Source organism: Lynx canadensis, chromosome A1, assembly GCF_007474595.2.
Source record: "Lynx canadensis isolate LIC74 chromosome A1, mLynCan4.pri.v2, whole genome shotgun sequence".
Classification (NCBI taxonomy): domain Eukaryota; kingdom Metazoa; phylum Chordata; class Mammalia; order Carnivora; family Felidae; genus Lynx; species Lynx canadensis.
The window spans coordinates 69,800,204-69,823,109 of record NC_044303.2 but is presented as its reverse complement, the minus strand read 5'-3'; the positions used below and the strand labels follow the sequence as shown (position 1 = coordinate 69,823,109).

At 47.5% G+C, this 22,906-nt stretch overlaps 1 protein-coding gene and 1 long non-coding RNA gene across 6 annotated transcripts in view; one reads left to right on the top strand and one right to left on the bottom strand.

Moving 5' to 3' along the window:
- The window catches only part of FARP1 (FERM, ARH/RhoGEF and pleckstrin domain protein 1), a 295,681-nt gene that overhangs the window by 19,243 nt on the left and 253,532 nt on the right, over positions 1–22,906 (bottom strand). Inside the window, 1 exon segment of the mRNA XM_030313031.1 lies at positions 3,978–4,058. Within this exon segment, the coding sequence (XP_030168891.1) occupies positions 3,978–4,058 (81 nt within the window).
- LOC115512236 lies at positions 404–22,814 on the top strand. Of its 5 annotated transcripts, none has more exons than XR_003968330.1 (7): positions 404–1,369; positions 14,571–14,742; positions 14,856–15,009; positions 15,271–15,332; positions 15,483–15,571; positions 17,714–18,947; positions 21,368–22,814. It is a non-coding gene; the product is annotated as an uncharacterized LOC115512236 (long non-coding RNA). The 5 variants fall into 5 exon arrangements; XR_003968331.1 differs by having other exon boundaries at positions 14,571–15,009; positions 17,714–18,382; positions 18,607–18,947; XR_003968346.1 differs by having other exon boundaries at positions 14,571–15,009; positions 21,368–21,595; positions 21,681–22,814.

Genomic DNA, 22,906 nt, shown 5'->3' with positions numbered 1-22,906 from the left:
TCAACACCAGGAAATTGACACTGGTATGATCCGGAGTTTACTCGGACTCTACCAGTTAAATGTGCCCCCGTGCGTGTGTGTACACGTGCAGCTCCAGGCCGTGTTACCACATGCGCTGTTCCCGAGTTGACCTTAAGAGTGCACATCGGTCATGCTCCTGCATCCTCGGGGCCTGATACACACATAGGCACTCAGTAAATGCCTGCTGCCTGCATGCCTTAATGAGCAAATGAAGGGTACCTGGTTGGCTCAGTTGGCAGCATGTAACCCTTGATCTTGGGGTTGTGAGCTGGAGCCCCGTGTTGGGAGTAGAGGTCACTTCAAAACAAAAACAAAAACAAAACAAGAAAAAAACAACCATGCATGCACCCAGCCAAGGCAGGAGTCTTGCAAGAACCTTGAGTGCCTGGAGAGGTGAGTTCATGGTCACTGGAGCACAGAGAAGCATGCGAAGGACACGGGGAAGGGCCTGGAAAGATCATCCAGGGCTAGAACACGAAGGCCTTTGTCAGGTTTGGGTTTGGACTGTATTCTCCCAGCCCGAGAGACACAGGAGGGTCGTGAGCCTCGGCAGTCTGGCGGTACCATCCGTGCTGACTGGGAGGACGGCTCGCCGGGAGGCAGGGCAACACCAGGAAGCTGGTCGGGTCCTCCAGCAGACAGCCAGCTGAGAGCCAGAAGGAGTAAGGTGGGAGAAGTTGAAGGAGGAGAGGGGGCAGGAGGCGGGCACCTGAGGAGACAGACGGGTCGAGTGAAGGTCCCAGCCTGGGTGAAAGATGGATCTTTGGGAGGGTTTTGAAGTGCCTTTGTGCATCTGAGCAGATGTCTCCAGTTGGAAGTTTGCGGCATAAGCAAGAGATCCTAATTTGGGTATCTGACTTTCAGGCAGGGATTGGAGCCCCTGGCCCAGCTCCCTCGGTCACGGTCATGAGTGGAGGGTCTGGGAACCGCCCCAGTCTGGCTGAGCCCCTGCCAATGCAGGTAAAAACACAGGGGTCTGTGGGGGTGGGGGACAGGAAGGACACTGCAAGCTGTAGATCACTGTAAGCATTTTGGACAAGAGTGCTATCCTGGGCTTCTACATCTCTCGAACCTTCTGCTGGCTCTCCTTCATACTTCATAAAAATTCTTTAAAACCAGCTATAACCACCACAAGAAAAAGCAACCCAAACAAATGCTAAAACGGCAGCCAGTGCTCTCTGAGCCTCTCCACCTATTTTTTATTTGCTTGCACGGAGCTCCATGCTATAAATATGCTCATGGCATCCGCACAGGAACTCAAATGCCAGCACAGCCGACGAAGCTGACTAACCACAAAAATGCCAACTCACCAGACTGAGGAGAAAGAGCTGCTCTGAGCGAAAATCAGGTATGTTCTAGGAGGTCTCAGGCGCTAGGTGAACAGAGAGGAGGGTGGGTACACTGCCTGTCAGCTCTCCGTGGACGAGGCACAAAGGACAGCTGGTGATGCTGGGGACTGTCCCCAAGGGGCAAGGAATGGGCTGGCAGGTCTCCAACGCCGTCTCTGGAGGCCCATGGTGGAGTCCAAGCCTCCTTGAAGGGAGTCTGGTGAAGGCAGAAGCCCTCCCTGGGCAGGATTATACAGCCGTCCCTTGAACAACCCTCGGGTGAGGGGCACTGACTCCCCCACGCAATTAAAAATCAGCATTTAGGGGCACCTAGGTGGCTCAGTCGGTTGAATGTCTAACTTTGGCTCAGGTCATGGTCTCACGGTTTGGTGGTTCGAGCCCCGTGTCGGCTCTATGCTGACAGCTCAGAGCCCAGAGCCTGCTTTGGATTCTGTGTATGTCTCTCTTCTGCCCTTCCCCCACTCGTGCTCTGTCTCAAAATAAAGATAAACGTGAAAAAAATATATTTTTTTAAAAAATCGGCATGTACCTTTTAACTCTCCCAAAGCTGAACTATTAATAATAGCCTAATGTTGACTAGAACCGTATGGTTAACATTGATTAACATATAGTGGTATATGTAATATCACAGGGAAGACAAATACATCCTGGTACTCCTGTATTATGGAAACGTTCTACATGTAAGTGGATCCACGCAGTTCAAACCCATGTGATTCCAGAGTCAGCTGCCTCTCAGATGAAGGGAATACTGAGAGAAAAGAGGGAAAACCCAACTGGGCCAAAAAAACAGGCAAACATAGGAAAATAACTGGAAAGTCCAACAGTAACAAAAACATGTTACAAAAGAGAGAAAAAAAGAGTATCTTTAACAAGCGTTAAAGAGTCTGATAAGGCTGCCCGCTGTGTGATTCCAACTATAGGACATTCTGGAAAAGACAAAACTATGCAGACGGAAAGGGTCGTGGGTTGCCAGGGGTGGGGGAGGGGAGGGATGAATAGGCAGAGCCTGGAGGAATTTAGGCCAGTGACCCTGTCCTGTGTCATCCTGTCATGGCAGGTACATGACATTCTGCATTTCGCAGAACCCCACAGAATGTACCACTCCAAGAGTGACCCCTAACGGGAACTATGGATTTAGATAATAATAATGCTCATCAGTTGTAGCAAAGATCCCACACCCATGCAAGATGTTAGTACCAGGGCACTGTGTGTGTGTGTGTGTGTGTGTGTGTGTGTGTGTGTGTACGCACAAGTATGCACATAGGATGTCTCTGTGGGCTTTCTGCTCAGTTTTTCTGTAAACCTAAAACTGCTTTAGAAAAGAAAATACACTAATAAAAAATACTATGGAAAGCACAAGGAGGTCTGTTACTGTTACATCTGAGTTTTGTGGATCAGCCTTACTTAAAGCATTAAAAACACCGTGGCTGTAGAACATCTTAGATAATTCTTTGCATTTATTGCATGGGATTGTGCAATCCGGATAGCTTTCATGGCCTCTCTCTTGTCTTGCCCAGAGGGCAGTGTTGCTTTTTGAAGACTGTAAAAAAGTGTGCTCAAGGCCTGTTAAATAGTATCTTGATCTTTGTTAAGAGAAACAGGAAATCTCTGGAGTGGCTTTAGATCTTGTCTTTTCTGTGTACCACCCCCCACCCCACCATCCCCTTGTCCTCATGAGATAGATCATTCTAAGGGGAAAAAATAAAGCCTTAAACAACTTAGTAAGATTCTTGGGAATTAATTCAAACTCCAACAGTAACTTTATTGTACAAGCGTCTTATACATTGTGGGTGCTCAGCTAATCCTGGAGGGAGGGATGGGGGGGGTGGATGGATGGTTGGTTGGATGGGGGGAAATGGTGGCAGGAGCAACCTTCTTCTTTAGGGGTTGCTCTGAGTTATTAGTAAAGGTATTAGAGAGGCTTTGTTGGGCAAGTTGAAATGTAGGAAGATCACTTAAAATGGAATAGAGAGGTATTTGTCTTCAAAAGGTAAACTGTGAATTAAAATATTGTGTATTAAAGGCATTAATTAAGATGAAAATGTAAAAATGAAAATTTCACTGCTAAGAGATGGGGCAGATTTCAAAAATGAGGTAGAATATTGGTTCAATATGTCTGGTGGTATACTCTTGTATCATTGCAGATATTGCTGGCTGGTTAGAAATGTCTTTGCCTGGTACAGTGACTTCAAGTCATAGGATTGATTAGAATTCCCACCTGGCTCTAAACCCAATGTTTTCGTCACACTCACAAGAAGCCAAAATGACTGATGAAAAGTGTAATGTTCAGTCGACCAAAGCCACGTTTTGTCTACGTCGTTTTTTTAAAATGAGTGCTGAATGATTTATTCAGATAATACCTATTGTTTTGATTACAGCACAGAGCTTTTAAGGAGGAAAAGTACTACAGTACTTCCCCAAAGGGGCTGCATTTTTCCTTCCAAACTCGATTGTCTGCGAGGACAGAGGAATTCACCCTGCGTTACCTGTATTTAGTCAAATCAGGTCATTGTGGGTTATGCACTAGGATTGAAGCCCAGGCCTCCGGGAGGCCCAGCCTGGTTCTCCCTAGGGAACTCGTTCCAACCAGAATCCCAAGCAGCTCACCTTCATACCCTGAATGTTCTTCAGTAGGACATCTCCGATTCTTTGGTAATCCCCTCTGATGTGGGCATTGAGCGGCCTTCCCTGAAAGCAAAGGCAAAGGGGTCGGAAACAAAAGCATGAGCAGTGGAAACATAACCGGAAAACATCTGGCCTCAGATCACAAAACAGCAAGCTTTATGCCTTCCTTTCCAATCCCCTATATTTGTACCTCTCCCCTTCTCCTGGCGTCACACAATGTTAGCGCCGGAAGGAGACTATGAAATCACCCCATTCTTCTGCAAAGAATTCCCCTTGTACTTCGAAAGAGACAGGGAAGAACCATTGTGCTATCATTTTAATTTGGTCTCATTTCAAATTTTTTCCCCATTCACGCCTGGGTGATTTGGGCGTCATTACAAGAGCTTGGAAATCACTAACAGACAAGGTTTCTGGTCCCAAGAGCCCTTAGCTTAAAGCAGACAAAGAGCTGCGTGGACAGCCCTGGGGAAAAGAAAAACATAACTGAGGAGGTACAGGAGCCCCACGTGTGGAGGTGGGAACAGGGGCAGAAGTGGGCAGGATGGGTGTCCCAGGTACAGGGAGGGGCAGGGAAGAGAGGTTCCAGACTCCCCCCAGCCAGAGATGCTGGGTGAAAGATGACAAAGATGTGGGCCCTTTCAGCAGAGTTTTGGGCATACTGTATTCTTATTTCTTATGGCTCTGGACTGCAGCCAATGTTGATAAGCTAAGAGCTTAAGCAGCAGAGAGGAAAGGAATATCAATAACGGTAGGTGGTTATTAAGCACGGTCCACTGTGCTGAGCACATTATAAGCACTAGTTCATTTACCCCTCATGATGGCCTTATGAGGCAGGTACCATCATCAGCACCATTAAACAGCTGAAGAAACCGAGGCACAAAGAAACCACGCGGCTTGCCTAATGTCAGCTATCGTGAGACCGTGGGCCTGAACTTGAGTCCAGGGGGTCCAGCCCACACCCCTCCAACCATGGCACCGGTGTGTATCTGTGAATTTACCCACTGATGGCTAATATCTTCAAATGAACTGTTCAGGAGAGCTAGAAGCTAACTTAAATGAGAGGGATGCATGAAAAAGAAAAAAGGTAAAAATCCGGGCATAGGGCTTCCAAGTCAGAAGAGAGAGCCCCAGCTCGGGGCTTCCCGTAGGAGGCAGTGAAATGACACATTCCCCTGGTTCTAACTAAGCAGACACGTAGATTACATCACCAGGGAGACAGAGCACCCAGACCACGGGTAGTTAAAGCTGCTCCTAGTTAAAGCTGCTCCGGAATAAAGGGACAGACAACATACTTATGCTCCCAGCCTGGGTCGGCTTCTGGGCGCTTTCTTTATTGTATTCCTTTCCCCTCCCCCCGCACAGAATTCCCCAATCCTTCTGCTTCCTCTCAGCTGCCCAAACAAAGGGTGTTGGCAGATTGCCTTAATCACTGCTCCTCTTCCAATTGAGTCTGGATTCTGTCCTCCACTCCCTGAAGTGCTTCTGTGAAGGAATACCACCAACCTCCTAATTGCCTAAACCCTGCCCCTAGGCAGCTTCTCTGGGCCTGGGGGCCCCAAACTCCAGGCACTTGGCTCTCCAGCTTTGGGAGGCCTCTGGAGGTCAGTTCTCAGTCCTCGTGGCCACCTCCCCCTCTTCAGGCTACTCCTGAGAGGTCTGTGTTCTTTGGGAACGCATCTGTGCTTATGCGCTCTCTTCACTTCCTACTTCTTCCTGTATAATCCCTGGATTCCCCATGGGTTCTATGCATGATGCCAGATCTGTACCCAAATGCCCCTTGTCCAAATGACCCAGGGACTGTATTTCTTACAGCCACCAGAGGGTTCTACATGAACGATCCTGCAAGTATCTCAAACTCAAGAGGTTCCAGAGTTAATTATCTTACTGCCCAAACTCAATCCCCTTCCTATGTTAACCCCCTTGATGATGTAACTGTTCTGCCCCCCGCTCAAGCCGGGAACCTCAGGTATCCTCCCTTGTCTGTCTCTCCTATCCCCCACCCAGTGGATCAATTCCTCCAAAATGGGGTCACCGGAGAATGTTTAAGTGACAGACTTAAACCCAGGCTCTGCTTTAGAGACGGTGCTCAGTCTACTGCTAATCACCGCATATTATTCTGCCCTGTCAACCGCAGGGTGGAGGCATCTCCGGAATTTTAGCAAATGGTTATTAATCCAATCTCTATTGAGAAGTTTATTGTTTGGCCATTCTGTTGATCCTGATGTGTGCCTACTTTTAGTTGAGAGTTTACTGGTTGCTCTCTTCCTTATACACTTGGAGAAGGGAGCTCTGGCCTCAAACGGAAGCTTTCTGCTTTATAGAACCCCTCCTTCAAGCCTGCACCTTCACCATCACGTGATGCCCTGGAAGGAGCTGGAAAGCTCCCCTTCCCTTTCCCCGCTGCTCACCCCCACCCCCACCCCACTCCAACACCTGAACAAAAAAAGCTACTGAGCCAGAATGTCCTGATTTGACTAAATGCCACACATTAATAAGAGAAGGCAAGGCACAATTGAAACTCGATTTGTGGGTATGTAGATATGACCTGAAACTTATGTAAGTGACCCCAAAACTTTCAAATGGGCATACCATTTGACAAATGCAGCTAAGGAAGGTCTTTAGTTAGTTCAAAGGACATAATTTAGATATTTTAGCCAGAGTCCTCCGGATTGGATGGGCAAGGGGAGAATTGGGGGGGGGGCTTTATTAATAACAAGCAATTTCCTCCTTCTTGCAGATAACGCCCAAGGGAAAATGAAGTGCTGGGAAGCGACATGGGGGGTGGGGTGGAACATGTAGTGTAAGTCAGATTTTATTGACTGCACGTCCTTCTTCTGCCCACTGTTAAAAGAAAATGTACTGATGTTAAAGCCCCAAACTCAAGGGGACATTTTCCTCCATCAGCTGGCTAGCAGAGTCCTGTTTCTCTGTCTTTGGCATCTTTACTTTCATTTTAGAAATAGCCCTGGGTTCCCATTATCAGTGCCCTGTGCCCTGGGGAAGACAGTGATGTGGATAAATTCAAACAGGGCCAGCTCTAGGTGGTGTGGGGACAGAAGGCTGGGGCCTCAGAAGTCAATGCATCCGGTCCAGGCAGCGCTGCCCGCCTCCCGAGACCTCCCCCCCCCCCAGTAGCACACATGGCCAGTCCCAACCCCTGTGTGGTTCCAGAACATGGCGCCAGTCCATGGGAATAGGGCAAACCAAAACTGCTGCTTCCTATAGAAATACTGTCATGTTTTTACTTCCTTTGCATGTTAATGCCACCAAATCCACAAGTTCAAAGCATTTGCTTTGTTATTCAGAACTAAAAGGTCATTTTATTATTAAGGACATGAAAAAAGTAATTATAATTCTTCCAGAACATCCTCTGGATGTTAACCTCACAAGAAAAGGGTCCTGTTTAGAAGACAGGGCCACATAGTTGTTGTCCGTGTAATAACCGCGCGGCAACAAAGCTGAAAATTCTTTTGACAATTTCACTTTGGAAACCCATGTACTCAGAAGCTTCCCAGAAGCTAAATTCTGCCCCGTGCACCATGATTAATACACTCCCTGGAGCAATGACACGTTAGCTCAGCGCTGGGCCCAACACACCCCCACACCCCCCACCATGAATCTCCCAAGTCTTCCTGCCCCTCGGTAGACACTTCACTCATGACTATGTGAGCTGGTCACTAACTCCGCAGCAGACAGACCACGAAGAGGAGGAAAAGGCTAGAAGGGCCAGTTCTCTGTGGGAGAGACCAGTAACGAGGCTGTCTCCAAGGGGTACAAGGAGCCCTTGCACCTGAGGGCTTTGACTCTGTCGGGAAATACAACACTGGCAGTAGGTGCAGGTGGGCAAGGCCAATGGGAGAGATCACCACTCTGCTCCCCTCCTTCCCACCCCCAATCCCGGCTCAACATGAAATCTTCATGGAACCCTAGGACAGTCTACAGCGTGTCCACGGTCTCATGCATTGGTGATACAACCCCCAGCTATCCCACATGGTACTATGCACCCCAGGATGCCATCTCCCAACCGTGAGTGTTTTCTGGGGAGCGGGACATCAGGCCTGGCTTCAGTCGAGTGTCTGAGATTCTTTACCATGGAAAGCAGGTAGTGACTGACCCACTGGGCATTTTGAGTAGCCTAGTATAAACGCAAGCATGTTCACCAAACACTCAGCCCTTCCCTTCTCCTCCTGACAAATGAAGCATCATCTCATGAGACTGAAACATAAAGCCAACTGCCGATTGGAGCTGTGGAGGGGGAGGGGGCGGCTCTCCCACCTCACTCTGTGTCTGGGCACTCCCTGACCCCGCAAGATGGACTGAACTTTTGTGAGCCTCATTCTCAGGCCTCATTTGCAAATCAGACATCACGTCTTTGCTCTTACTAGTCCCTGTGGTTTCTAGGATCTTAAATGAAAACGGTCTGTGATCACATGTATTTGTGTATACGTGTAAGTAGAAAGATAATGTATAAATAAGCAAATGAATAAAGACACGTCTTCCATGAACATGTGGGTGAGGGAGGGTGGCTGGGTTCAACGCAAACAATTTAGCCAGAGTAATACATTGTATTTATATTCATATACCTAATATTAAGATATTTATCTTTTTATCTATTCATTATGTTTATATATTATATATACTACACACATCTAACATATATATTAGCCACAGGTAATCTATGTTGATTTCAATATTCTTTGATGGATTCCAATATCCTTTGAGATCCCTGGAGAAGAAAATCCAATTCATTTGAATTTTAATTCACATCCCCAGAAAGACGTTCGGGCTGGAGGCATCCTCACTAGGCACGTGGCGCTTGAGTGTTTCCCTTTGGTAGCTACAGATAAGGGATTCACTCCCTGAGCGGTACCTTCAGCTGGCAGATGCCTCCCGTTCTTGGCAACATCATGCCCGTCAGTTACAATGCTAGGATGCTTACATCAGCTTTTCTTCTGGGTTTAAGGCCAGGTCCCGTTTAATAAGAGGAGCACAAGTCACAGCCCCACTCACGGGCAGGCTTGACAGCACCCAGATGAGACCTGGAGTGGTCACCTGGGTTCAGTACTGTTCATGAGCCACACGTGAAAATGCAGGGGAACAGAAAAGCCATTTAAAACTCATCAGCAGCCTGGAGAATGTTCGCTCTCAAGTGCTTTCCAGCAGAAACCCGCCTGCGGTTCAGGTGATTGGAAAACCTGTTTTCCTTTTTCTAGGAAAGCAGCTTGGTCTCAAAGCACAGGGGGCTGTCCAGTCAGGAACAAGGCAGATAATTCAGGGAAAACTAGCTCCCACATGTGACTGAGAACATGTCATGCTACTCATGGGTTAACAGGAAACAGTCACCAACATCATTGTCCCTGGAACCCTGGGTGGACAGTGGAAAGCCAGCTGGGGCAGAATATAATGAATTCAGTGTCCTTGTAGTGTCTTTCTTGGCTTTGAATCAAACATAAAATTTTAAACTTAAATTTATATAAATAAGTGTGTAAGTGACCCCCCCCCCCATGGTATACAGGTATACCCCATAAATTCTGTTCCATTGTTTATGCTAATTTTTCAAAACTTTCCTCCATTGCCTATGCTTCCAGGCTGTTTTCTAGGTAGACCACACTGCCTTGTCTCCAATGAGTTTCACAGCTGTTTACCTTGACAGCAATGGTTTTAAACACTTTTTGCATGGTCTTATTTTTTTTAAACTAATGAAAATCGTCAAACTAAAGCTGTGACACACAAGAAGTAGCCTGATTTTGCTGAAGGGTTGGGGGGCGGTGCTCAGAGAACCACCCCAAGTCTTGCCTTTTGACAACGATCTTGAAGATTCTGAATTCCAGGGAAGTGGATGGAGAGGAACGTCAGGTGCTGTAACACTCACGCATGACTGGAAAGGAAGGCTGCATTCTCCTATCTTCCACTCCAGAGTCCTTTCCCCTTTAGAGCCTCTAAAACTGTGCCACCCAGTATAGTATCCACATATGGCTGCTTACATCTTAACTCCGCTTAAAATGAACTTTTAAAATTCAATTCCTCACCCATACGAGCCCTATGTGAAGTGCTCACCAACCACATGCGGCCAGTGGCTATTACTGAACAACGCAGACACAGAGTATTTCCATCACTGCCGAAAGTGCTACTTGACAGCATCGTTCTAGATAGAAAGAGAACACGTTTACAGCTACCTCCCTGCCCCCAGGTTCATGGGCTCCAGGGAAAGCAAGAAATGGGGTGTAGTCCTACCTGGTTTTATACCAACCAACTTTCAGAGCTCATTTTCCGTGGGAGGTGGGGTGGAAGATGGGCATAAGGCAACAAGGTTGTTTTGTCAAATGAGACAACTTAACAGACAGTGTTTTGTAAGATGTTGTAGAAATGCAAGGTGTTTTTTTAATTAAATAAAAAAAATTTTTAATGTTTATTTATTTCTGAGACAGAGAGACACAGAGCATGAGAGGGGGAGGGGCAGAGAGAGAGGGAGACACAGAACCCGAAGCAGGGCTCCAGGCCACGAGCTGTCAGCAGAGAGCCCGAAGCAGGGCTTGAACTCACAAACCGTGAGATCATGACCTGAGCCGAAGTCGGTCGCTCAACCAACTGAGCCACCCAGGTGCCCCACAAGGTGCTTTCTCATAGCAGTGTGGCCAGTCTTAAAGCTATCATTTTTAACACCTCTAGAATACGGACAGGGATTTCTGTTCTGAGAAAAGGGTCAGAGGCCCCCTGATCTCTTGGCTTGGCCTAAGTAGGAAAGAGAGCAGGCGCTCTCAAGTACCCTCCCCCCCCCACAAGGATACCCCTTTCAAATCTTATCTGGCTGGTCTGGCTGCCTCCTTGACACAGAACAGAGTGAAGGATGAAACCAGAATACAAGCTCTAGGAGAGTGATAACTGTGTCGTGTTTTGTTCACTGAACATTGAGGAGAATGACTGATTTATAATAGGGACGCAATAAATATTTGTCCAAGTCTGTGGACACGGGGATTCACACACACAGAGCTCAAGGTTCTGAAGTGGAGAGATGGCCCTGCCACCAGAGCCCCAAATGTGTGACTGGGGAGGAAAAGAGTGTGTCACATCTTTACCCCATTATGGGTGCACGTGTGTGTGTGTGTGTGTGTGTGCGCGCGCGCGTGCGCACGCATGTGTGTGGCCAGGAACAGCCTGAACAGCATGAACAGCACAGGGGGGCAGGCAGGGGCTATTTCAGATCACGCCTGGGGCTGGGGTTTCCCGGGGGCCAGAAGTTGTTCTCAGGTTAGTTACAAGTGAACAGCAACGAACCAGCTTCTTTGGAGTTCTTCCCCTCTAAACGTTACGCCTCAAGCCTCTGGTGCTAAAGGCATAGTGACGGCAGACCAGCTGGTTTCAAAATCCAGTCGTGCCCTTAACCAGCTGTGTGACATCCGCCAAGCAACTCACCCTCTCTGTGCCTCATTTCCTCACCTGTGAGGTAAGGCGATAACAACAGTATCTACCTAATGATGTGCTTGTAAATATTAAAAGACATGATACACGAGCAGCATTTAACAGTGTCTGGAACACAGGGAATGTTCAGTTCATGTTAGCCAAAACTCTCACCAACAAAATCGGCAAGCAACCTCTATTCTTTTTTTTCAATCAAAGAGATAAAATAAAGTCCTCCTGACGGTAACATACAGAAGGAGCCTCGTCTCAGATTGTAATGGTCTTAGCGTCTCTGTTGACCTAAACCAGAGCGAAAGAGATACCACAGATGATGCTCTCTGCTCTAGGGTCCCATAGCCGTGTACCCACCTTGTGTCCGATTCAGCCAGAGCCAAAAACACCACCGCTCAAGATTTCCCAGACACCACGGGGAGTAGTGAAATACGGGTCCTCAAAAGTTCCTAGCAGTCACATATATGTGTTAATGAGCAAGCAAATAGAAAAGCTTCCCTAAGACCCAAACAGGAAAGGAGGCAGTTAGCAGTTTACGCTTGTTGAAGAAAACAATGCCCGACAGCCCATGTGGTTTGAGAAAAGGTAGCCTGTGGAGGAAGGTCTACTCTCCTTCCTCCTGTTCCCTCAGTAAATAGTCAGCACATTTGGTGTGAAACTAAGGCCCCTGAGAAATTCCACAGGGAGGGGGCAGAAGGCCCTGTCAGCAAATCCAAGGACAAGGTTAAGAGGCGGTTGAGTAAGATATGGAGGACAGGACCTGGAGGTCATGCTGCCCGGGTTCAAGTCCAGCATTAACTCTCCCACCTGGGCAGGCTGTCCATCCACCCTATTGACCGAGGCTGAGTCCCCTCATCCGAACCTGCCTCTTTGCGCCGTGCGGACGGAACAAAGTGTATAAGGGCTTGGAAGGAGCCTTGCTGTTGTTTCTGTTGCAATCCCTTGGGAGCGGACAGAGAGGCTCCGAGGATATGCTGGGACACAGCTAAATTCCACAGGAGTCACCTCGGATATTACCATCTCAGTGGTGGCCACTTCACCATTAAATAGTCTCTTGGTGGATTAGAAAAAAATCTGAATCCATTTTCTCAGATTTGAGCCCTACAGGTGATATTCCTGTAGACAAAGCCATCACAGGGCCAGTGTTGGCCAGATGCCATGTACTTCCTGCCCCTTTTGAGAGAACAGCACAGGAGGGTGTCCGGAGCAGAAGGACCTCTCGGTGAGCACAGCTGACATCCCAAAGCCAGGAGCAGAAAGAAAGGATGCAAGGGTTGGGGGCACAGGTGCTGGCTGGGGCTCTGCCGGGTTCCTGCTGTGTGGCCCCGGGCAAGCCACACTCTCCTTTCCTCCTGTGACGAATGAGGAATCTGGGGCACCTGGGTGGCTCAGCTGGGTAAGTGACTGACTCTCAATTTCAGCTCAGGTGGTAATCTCATGGTTTGTGAGATCAAGTCCCACGTCAGGCTCTGTGCGGACAGTGCAGAGCCTGCTTAGGATTCTCCCTCCCTCTCTCTCTCTCTGCCCTGCCCCCCTGCTCAGGCACTCTCTAAATAAATAAATAAACATTAAAGAAAGAGAGAGAGAATGAGGAATCCACGGCAGATGCACTCTCAGCCACTTTCCAGGTGTAAAGCCTTGTGCCTCAACAACACAGCTGCAAAGCCACAAGCTGAGGATCAGCTCAGACCCAAGTTCAAGTTGTACCTCTGTCACTTATGGGTTGTATGTCGGGGGTCTCACCTCTCTGGGCCTTATGTTCCCAGTCATACAATGGATTAACACCTACACCTAGGGAAGTGTTTTTCAACAAGGATCAACAAATTTTTTTTTTTTTTTAATTTTTTTTTCAATGTTTATTTATTTTTTTGGGACAGAGAGAGACAGAGCATGAACGGGGGAGGGGCAGAGAGAGAGGGAGACACAGAATCGGAAACAGGCTCCAGGCTCCGAGCCATCAGCCCAGAGCCCGACGCGGGGCTCAAACACACGGACCGCGAGATCGTGACCTGGCTGAAGTCGGACGCTCAACCGACTGCGCCACCCAGGCGCCCCAAGGATCAACAAATTTTAATAAAGGGCCAGATAGTAAATACCGTAGGCTTTTCAGGCCATACAGTCTGTGTCATGAGTATTCACCTGTGAAAGGCAGCCATAGACAATGGGTAAAAAAACCAACACGTGTGGCTATGTTCCAAAAAAACTTTATTAGCAGGAACAGGTAGCAGGCCAGATCTGGCCAAGGGTTGGTCAACCTGGTTTTGAAGATCGAATGGGAAAATCCTGTGGTCATTTTAATTTTTATCAATAACACCAACTTTACAAGAGTACCAGGTGTCTCAAGAGTCTACGCACAGTAAATGCGCATTAATGGTACTTGATTATTAATATTAATGCCACGACTCTGCATGTGAATCAGACTTTGTAAAAGCACTGTCCATCCACATTTGCCAGACCCCCTTCTGCTTTACAAAAGATCAATCCTTGACCCTTGGAGACATGACCTAAATGAAATTATTACTCGAGATTTACCGTGAACCAAACCAAGGCATTTTCACGCATTTGTTTTATAGATATTTTCAGCAACTTGTGTCCAAGGGCCTGTCTTTCTTATAGTAATGTGTACTATTTCTTCTTCATTTTTAGACCAATATTGTCCAAAAGATCTTTTTCTGTGATGACGAAGACGTGTTTTATATCTGCCATCCAATATGATAGCCACTAGCCACGTGTGGCTAATGAGCCTTGAAATGTGGCCAGTGTTACTGAGAAAATGAATCTTTAATTTATTAGATTATTCAAATCTGTTTATTTATTTTGAGAGAGAGAGAGAGAGAGAGAGAGAGAGAGAGAGAGAGAGTGTGTGTGTGTGTGTGTGTGTGTGTGTGTGTTTGTGCGAGCAGGGCAGGGGGCAGTGAGAGAGGGAGAGACTCCCAAGCAGGCTCCATGCTGTCAGCACAGAGCCCAATGCGGGCTTTGAGACCACAACCTGAGCCAAAATCAAGAGTCGGAGGGACATTTAACCAACTGACCCACCCAGGAACCCCTTGATTATTTTAAACTGAGATTGCTGTCAGTGGCTAGTAGCTGCCATATTGGACAGTGCGGCTTTATAAGTCTTCATCCTTTTCTTACATTGTTTTCCATTTGTAAACCATCTCAAAGTCATTGCGGAAGATGAGGCACAAAAGGATTTGAAACCACAATAAAAATGAGCCTTAACCAGTTATGAAGCAGTTGACAAGCAAACAATCAGGCATTCAACCAAGCCAACACCATTCCTGAGCTCCAGTCTAGACTAAGAGGCACAGAAACGACTGGCCAAGCGCTAAGGCAGGTGCGTGAGGAACTGAGATGCCAGGTGGACTGTGCTGGAGTAAAGCCTCTCAGGATTCCTGACACAGGGTTGTAACCCAGACTTCCTGCTCACAACCAAACTCATCGCTGCAGGGACCCTGGGAGGCAGTGGGATACGCCACACAAGAATGTTCCACAAGAAAAGGCACGGCAGCTGATTTTGCTCTAGAAGAAGGAAAACAGTTTTCACGGACTCTAGTAAATGTCCTACGGTGAAGACAGGAGACCTCCCCACAGGACTGGTCTGGTAAGGATTAGGCAATTGTGAACAACGCTTGGGGGACAGTCATTATTACTCCATAAGATAACTGCAGGCGTGGTCTGCAGTCAGCCTTATCTTGGGAAATAACATAGAAATCAGATCCCTTCCTTATGTACACGTGGGAAACAGCCTACAGATGTCTACTTCGGGTGGGGGGAGGTGTGGAGGGGCCGACGCGCACAGAGGACAGGAGGGCAGACGTGGATGTGTGTGTGCACACCCACGTGGAACGTGTGCTCGTGCCAGGTTCGAAGGCCTGCATCCACCACAAGGGGAGAGGACGCTGGGAGAAATTGCCTGTCGTTGAGGTACATTTCTGGGGAGTGGAGGGAGGTGCAGTGTCCCCGCCCGCCCTGCGTACAGGACGCACTCAGGTGTGTGATGAGCTCAGGACACAGGCTGTCCAACCTCAGGGCTCCTTTCTAGCATTTCCCAACACGGTCCCAAATTCAAACCAGGCCAGAGAAGCAAGGAGCTTAACCACCGCTGATTGGCATGCTGATTGGCATGATCGTCAACCGCATCCCCTTCTGGCTCACTTAAAAAGGTAACGAGTCTGTTTTCACCTCCCATGGCTTCAGTCGGGAGCCCCATCGACCTCACGGAGCAGCTGGGCGATATGGGGAAACAATAATGGGAAATGAAAGAGGCTCCAAGAATGAGGAACATGGTAGAAAGCGGAATGTGTGCACCGTGCGGTCTGCATTCCCAGGAAAGGGCACCTCGAAAAGGCACCACTCGAGCATGAGTGGGGGAGGAGCAGAGAGAGAGGGAGACACAGAATCCAAAGCAGCTCCAGGCTCTGAGCTGTCAGCACAGAGCCTGATGTGGGGCTCGAACTCACAAACCGTGAGATCAAGACGGGCTGAAGTCGGCTGCTCAACCGACTTGAGCCACCCAGGTGCCCCCATCCCCACATTTCATCTTGCCCAACTCTGGACAGCCGAACACTAGCTGTTTCCTCAACCCCAGGCGTTGGCAACCTCCGTTTTATTTTCTGTCTCTCTGAATCTGATTGCTCTAAGTAGCTCATGAGTGGAATTGTACACTGTTTGTTCTGGTTTTTATTTCATTTAGCATGTCTTTAAGGTGCATCTGTGTTGTAGCATGTATCAGAATATCCTTCCTTTTTAAAGTTTATTTAGTGTGAGGGAGAGAGAGAGAGAGAAAGTGCGGGGGAGTGAGAAGATCCCAAGCAGGCTCCGTGCTGTCAGTTTGGAGCCCGGCACGGGGCTTGAACTCACAAACCTCAAGATCATGACCTGAGCCGAAACGAAGAGTCAGATGCTGACCTGACTAAACCACTCAGGCGCCCCTAGCATGCCCTTCCTTTTTAAGGATATCATTCCGTTGTACGATGTACCACATTTTGTTTATCCATTAATGATTCATGCATCAGAGGGCATGGGGTTGCTTCCAAACCAAACCTTTTGGCTCCCGTGAATAATGATGCTATGAGCGTGGGTGTAGAAGTATCTGTCTGGGTCCGTTTCTCTCAATTCTTCTGAACATACAGCTAGGATCGGACACTGTTGGGTGCCATGGGAAATCTAGATTTAATTTTTTGAGGAATTCCTATGACTTTCTTTTAAGGATGACCAGCTTCAAAGAGTGGGTAGGAACAAAACTAAAAGGCAACCAACGGAATGGGAAAAGATATTTGCAAATGACATATCGGACAAAGGGCTAGTATCTAAAATCTATAAAGAGCTCACCAAACTCCACACCCGAAAAACAAATAACCCAGTGAAGAAATGGGCAGAAAACATGAATAGACACTTCTCTAAAGAAGACATCCAGATGGCCAACAGGCACATGAAAAGATGTTCAGCGTCGCTCCTTATCAGGGAAATACAAATCAAAACCACACTCAGGTATCACCTCACGCCAGTCAGAGTGGCCAAAATGAACAAATCACGAGACTATAGATGCTGGAGAGGATGTGGAGAAACGGGAACCCTCTTGCACTGTTGGTGGGAATGCAAATTGGTGCAGCCGCTCTGGAAAGCAGTGTGGAGGTTCCTCAGAAAATTAAAAATAGACCTACCCTATGACCCAGCAATAGCACTGCTAGGAATTTACCCAAGGGATACAGGAGTACTGATGCATAGGGGCACTTGTACCCCAATGTTCATAGCAGCACTCTCAACAATAGCCAAATTATGGAAAGAGCCTAAATGTCCATCAACTGATGAATGGATAAAGAAATTGTGGTTTATATACACAATGGAATACTACGTAGCAATGAGAAAAAATGAAATATGGCCTTTTGTAGCAACGTGGATGGAACTGGAGAGTGTGATGCTAAGTGAAATAAGCCATGCAGAGAAAGACAGATACCATATGGTTTCACTCTTATGTGGATCCTGAGAAACTCAACAGGAACCCATGGGGGAGGGGAAGGAAAAAAAAAAAAAGAGGTTAGAGTGGGAGAGAGCCAAAGCATAAGAGACTGTTAAAAACTGAGAACAAACTGAGGGTTGATGGGGGGTGGGAGGGAGGGGAGGGTGGGTGATGGGTATTGAGGAGGGCACCTTTTGGGATGAGCACTGGGTGTTGTATGGAAACCAATTTGTCAATAAATTTCATATATATATATAAAAAAAAATAAATAAAAATGGGAGAATCTAAAAAAAAAAAAAAAAGAGTGGGTAGGATGAAAAGATTTATTACTCATTTTTTGTTTTAGGATTGCTCACCGTGAAGCTACTATGAAGATGTGCACTCCGGGGGAGGGCTGCAAATCATTGTCTCACCCACATGGTCACCCCCCACTCCTCTTCAGCTCCTGGAGCATCCTGGCAGGACAACACCGCTCCACGGGTGAAATCCCTGATCACAGTCCTCCTGAGAGAGGAGCTTCCTTTCTGCTCCAGACAGACACCCTCCTGTCTCTCAACCCCCTAGGGTCCGAGCCTGCTCTTGCCCCCACACCCCAGGGACCCTGCCTCAATCTTCTCTGCACGTCGTCCCCGCCACTCTTCAGACGTGCTCCCCTCGGGGATGCTGCACCCCTGCTCACCCCCCGTGGCTTCTTCCATTTCCTCTGCTGCCTCTTGCTCGGCCATGAGCTACACGTTTATGGAAAGTTGACAATAAGGTGTATTCTGTCCCTGGCTCTCCTCTGCCTCACTGTTGTTTCTTGCAGGACAGGATTCTTCTTGTGGGTAACTCCCATATCTACATCACTGCACCGGATTTCTTTCCCAAGCCTGAGACCTGCGTTTCCAACTGCCGGGAGGACTTCATTACTGACCCCTCAAAGCTGATGTGACCCAGAGCAAACTCAGCTTCCCTCCGTTATATTTGCTTCTTCCTTTCTTCTTTCGGCTTCCTGATTTTGTGAGCATCCTCCCAGGTAACCAGGATCAAAATTCTCGGGGCCTCCCCCTGGCCTTTTCCTTGGTCCCGTGGGCCCGACTTGTCTGCTCGGCGACATCTCAACCTCCGGTCTCCCCACCCCTCCTGGCTAGACTTCTGCAACCCTTCCAAGTGAATCTGCTGCCAAGCTTCTAATAAATGCAGCAGACCCTTCTTGAGAACTGTGTGTGCCCACAGCCGATCCCACATGCCTCTCTGCAGGCCTCTTGCCCAGACCCCAGCTCCCTGCAGGCTGATGTTGCACGGGGCACAGTCTACCGAGGCGCATCGTGCTAGAGAATCCAGGTCTGGGGAACGAGTCGGCTGGTGTTCACTCTGCCTGCCAGGCCTTTCGGGGCTGGAATTTGGGACACAGCTCCGAAAGCCAAAGGTTGTAAGAGGCTTTCTCTGAGTGCATTTGAACAGCTGGGCAAAATATCCTGGCTTTCAAAAAGAAAGGCTTTCTTCCTGTTTTCAGAAGTCACCAAGCCTGTTTCCTGGTTTTTGAAGAAACAGGGTCACCTGGGCTTTGGCCAGGCTGAAACAGCCCATCCCCTCATCAGGTGGGTTTACTCAGGAGGACGCAACATTTGGATGCGGGCAGGTGTGTTTACTGAGCAGGGGTTCAAGCCTCCTCATTCAGGGAAATTCCTGATAACTTTTCTGCCTTAAGACTTCCCACTGCTGATGGAAGCATAGCACTGCCTCATGTAAAACCATGGTGGCCGTGTCATTTAAGTACCAAATTTGAGGGAATTTTAGGTGCATAGTAAACTTTAGATTTCTTTCCATTAACAGTAGTAATTTAAAGAGTATCACCGAATAAAGCCTGGAGTTTAGCTGATGGTAACTTAGCCACATTAGTTTCCTAGCTGACAGACGTGCCCAGCGATGGAAGAAGCTGACGTGAGGGCAGAAACCCTACTGTCGTGGCAACTTTTTTCTAAATCTAAAGTTATTTCAAAATAAACAATATAAAGAAAGATTAGCTCCTCTCCCGCCTTCTGCGAATGGGACAGAAGGCTAAGCCCTTCTCAAATACTGTCTCATCTCGTCCATGTAACAGGCCTATGAGGTGCACATACTACAGATGACACAGTGTAGCTCCACAAGGGCCAGAGGCAGCCAGAGATGTCCGGTGGTGGTGTGGCCGGGAGCGTGGACAGTCAGAACACAGCCATCCCCCTTGGCACGGGCCAGCCGGGTTTCCCATACCCCAGACTGAATAGACACATACACGCATCCACATCTACTTCCATCTGGCCTGGCGGTCCAGAACTCAGTGTGAACTCCCTTCTTAATGAACCTCCCTGCGTTCCATTCTTTTCCTTAAATATATTCACTCACATAGGCTGCCTATGCCGTGCAGGCATCAATGGCCCAGACGTCCTTCAAGGCAGAACTGGCCAGTGATGCCCCATGCCCACACTGGACATGGCCCACTCATCCATGACAGGGCCCAGCCCTCCTTCTTTTCCATGCCTTTCTGCTCCGGAGACCACAAGCCCCCAGCAGGCAAAGCCTTATACTTGAGCTAGCTCGCTCGCTCCCCCACCCACCTGTGCATGCATTCACTGCTTGTAGAAGAAACAAGAGTTATAACCAAAATGCAAGTCAGAGAATCATAGAATCTTAGGTTTGTCACAGGAGCTCTGTATCAGTTGTTCCGGAAAAGGTATTCATCACAGTCATCTCAAGAAACACTTTAGAAATACACACGTCTGGGACTCCTCCCAGTGTTCTGATTCAGGAGGGCTGGATGGGGCCTAGCAATCTGTATTTTTTCAAAACTTCCCCATCCCCAATCCCAGGCGACCGTGTTGCAGTGCCAGGTTTGGGGTTTCCAACAGATAAATGCCTTCTAGAAATAGTCCACCTCTGCTCAAGAAACCCCAAGGTGGAGGAACTCATTACCTCCTAAGGCAGCCTCTCATCGCCAAGTGTTAGTGCTAGGGAATCCTTCTCTATATTTAGACACGATGTGCCTCTTTGGAAATTCACTGTTTAGATTCTGTTCTCTGATACAACTAAGAAGACACTTACTCCCTTTTCACATGACCAGACTAAACAGAGCCATCAGATTTTCTAGAATCTTCTCTCTTCTAGGACAAATGCCCATAGTTTCAACAACTTTTTTTTTTTAATGGAATGCATTCTCTATTCCATTTCAAAAGTGAAACTCAGAATTGCGCCTAGTGTTCTGAAGGAGCCCTGAGCATTTTTTGTGCTCTGGCCGCTTTCGTGAGGCAGTCTAGGACAAGCATTCTCGACTCTGGCTACACACGGGAATCATCGGGGAAGCTTTAGGTCCAACCTCTCAGAAATTCTAATATGACTGGTCTGGGGTTCTGCCTGGCTATCAAGATTTTGTAAAGGTTCCAGGTGATTCTGCTGAGCAGCTGATGTTGAGAGCTACAGATACAGACGCGGGGTCCTCTCTGTGTTATTCTGTTGACTCACACACTCATTCACTCAGCCTTTTTGCCTTGAATCCCTGCCAATTCCTCATCATGCACTTGAGGAAGTGACTAGTTGAACTTAGCAGCAGACTTTTACATTTATTCCTGATAAATGTCATCAATTTGGTTTGGGTCCATTGTTGCAAGGTCAAGTCACGTCCTTGAGCTTCATACTGACTGTCTGCTCTCTTTCTAGCTTTGAGTCTTTTACATGCTTCTGGTATCGTCATGTAAAACATGGATAAAATTATAGATCTTTGAAAGATCTACTGAAAATCCTCTGGGAAATAAATGACAGCAGCTGCTTTTTAGGCAACTGGATATTCTTTCACAGTGAAGGACCAGATGCAAAAGATTTATGGTCACAGATAATAAAGAGTGTGGCGTTTATTCCTAGTATGAAATGTTCCCTACAGCTCCCTGAAGCTCTCTCTGGTGGCAGGTGCCAGCTGAAGCCACCATGCTGAGCTGCCAGGGTACAGCTGATGACATTTCTTGTTTGTGGCCTCCCCAACATTATTTAGGTCACCTGCCACATGGACCAGAGCTGCCACAGTTACACCTGCTCAAGACGCCCCAGCCTACGGGAAGATTTAAGACTGCATTCGCACACATCTCACTGGCCAGACAACAAACTGTGAGTGGATTTCTCCAGAGTTGTAAGTTCTCTGACTCCATTAAGAAAGCATCGTCTCACTTTGTAGGAATGATGAGGCAACAGAACATGGCAGAATGCAACCGAGCGTTTCCAGGTAGACTTTGGGAGGTAAAATAAGAAGTTAGATCCTGTGGAATCTTTTTTAATTTTGAAAAGTGGCATTTCTCTTACATTCACAGCCCCAACCTACAGTGTGGCCCTAAAGTGGGGTTTCCAACCTTTCTCCATTTTCAATGAGGCGGTTTCTCAACCCTGGCTCTGCTCTCCTCCCTGGGGCATCTTGGCAATGCCTCCCACTTCCTTCTAATGCACGGCGAGAACGGCATGTGAATCATCCTAAAGCACACACATGAAGTCGGACACCAGAGCACGTTCATGTCACTACGCAGGAGAGCAGCCCCGTGAACCTGTTCAACGGACACTCGCATCCCACTGTCTGGATCACCTGGGGCAAGACCAGCTCATCGGCAGCTCCTTTAGGCCCCTGAGCCGTTAAATGCCCCGAGACCGCTTTAAAGTAAATTCTCACCTCCCGTGAGGATACAGTATACAATGGCTCCCGCCTCTGCCTAAAACACAGAAAGTTTTTGCTATTTTCTCCTGGAGTTTTTCAAATGTATGTTTAGTAGAAGATCAACTCCCTGAGAGTCTGCATAGAATGGTCTGAAAACAACAACAACAACAACCCTAATAATTTTCTGGAAAGGTTCTAATTTTACAGAAGGGTACACTGGATTTTGCATCCTATGACACATGAGGTGTTTCCTGATTTCTTGCACCAGGTTAATGTTTTATTCAGTATTAAACGGACTTAATATTATTTTGAACCAATCTGTTCATGGACGTTTAGATTATTTACAATCTTTCAATTCTAACATGGCTATCTCTGTTGTACATCATTTCACATTATAAATGTATCCTTATGGTACATTCCTAGATGCGGGATTCAAGGACAAGTGTGTGCGTGGTACGTAGGGTTCTACATTTTTCCAACCACTTCCTCAACATAGTGCAACAGAATACTGAAAACTGCATGAGTGATACAGATACTTCACAGACGACTATAAAGCAAGAGCCAGTGACTACCGTCAAATCCCCCTGGGAATCCCTCAGTACGCCTGTTCTTTAGAACCCTCGTCGGCTTTCCAGAAGTACATATCTTTATTTTGTGATATTCACTGAATTATAAGAAAACATGCATTTTGAAGAATTATAAACCAAAGGGGGGGAAAATCCAGGATGAGATCTAAATATACATAGAATTTAACTGGGAAATTTTTTTTTTAGTTTATTTATTTGAGAGAGAGAGAGAGAGAGAGAGAGAGAGAGAGAGAGAGCGCGCTCACGCACACAAGCAGGGGAGGGGCAGAGAGAGAGGGAGACACAGAATCTGAAGCAGGCTTGA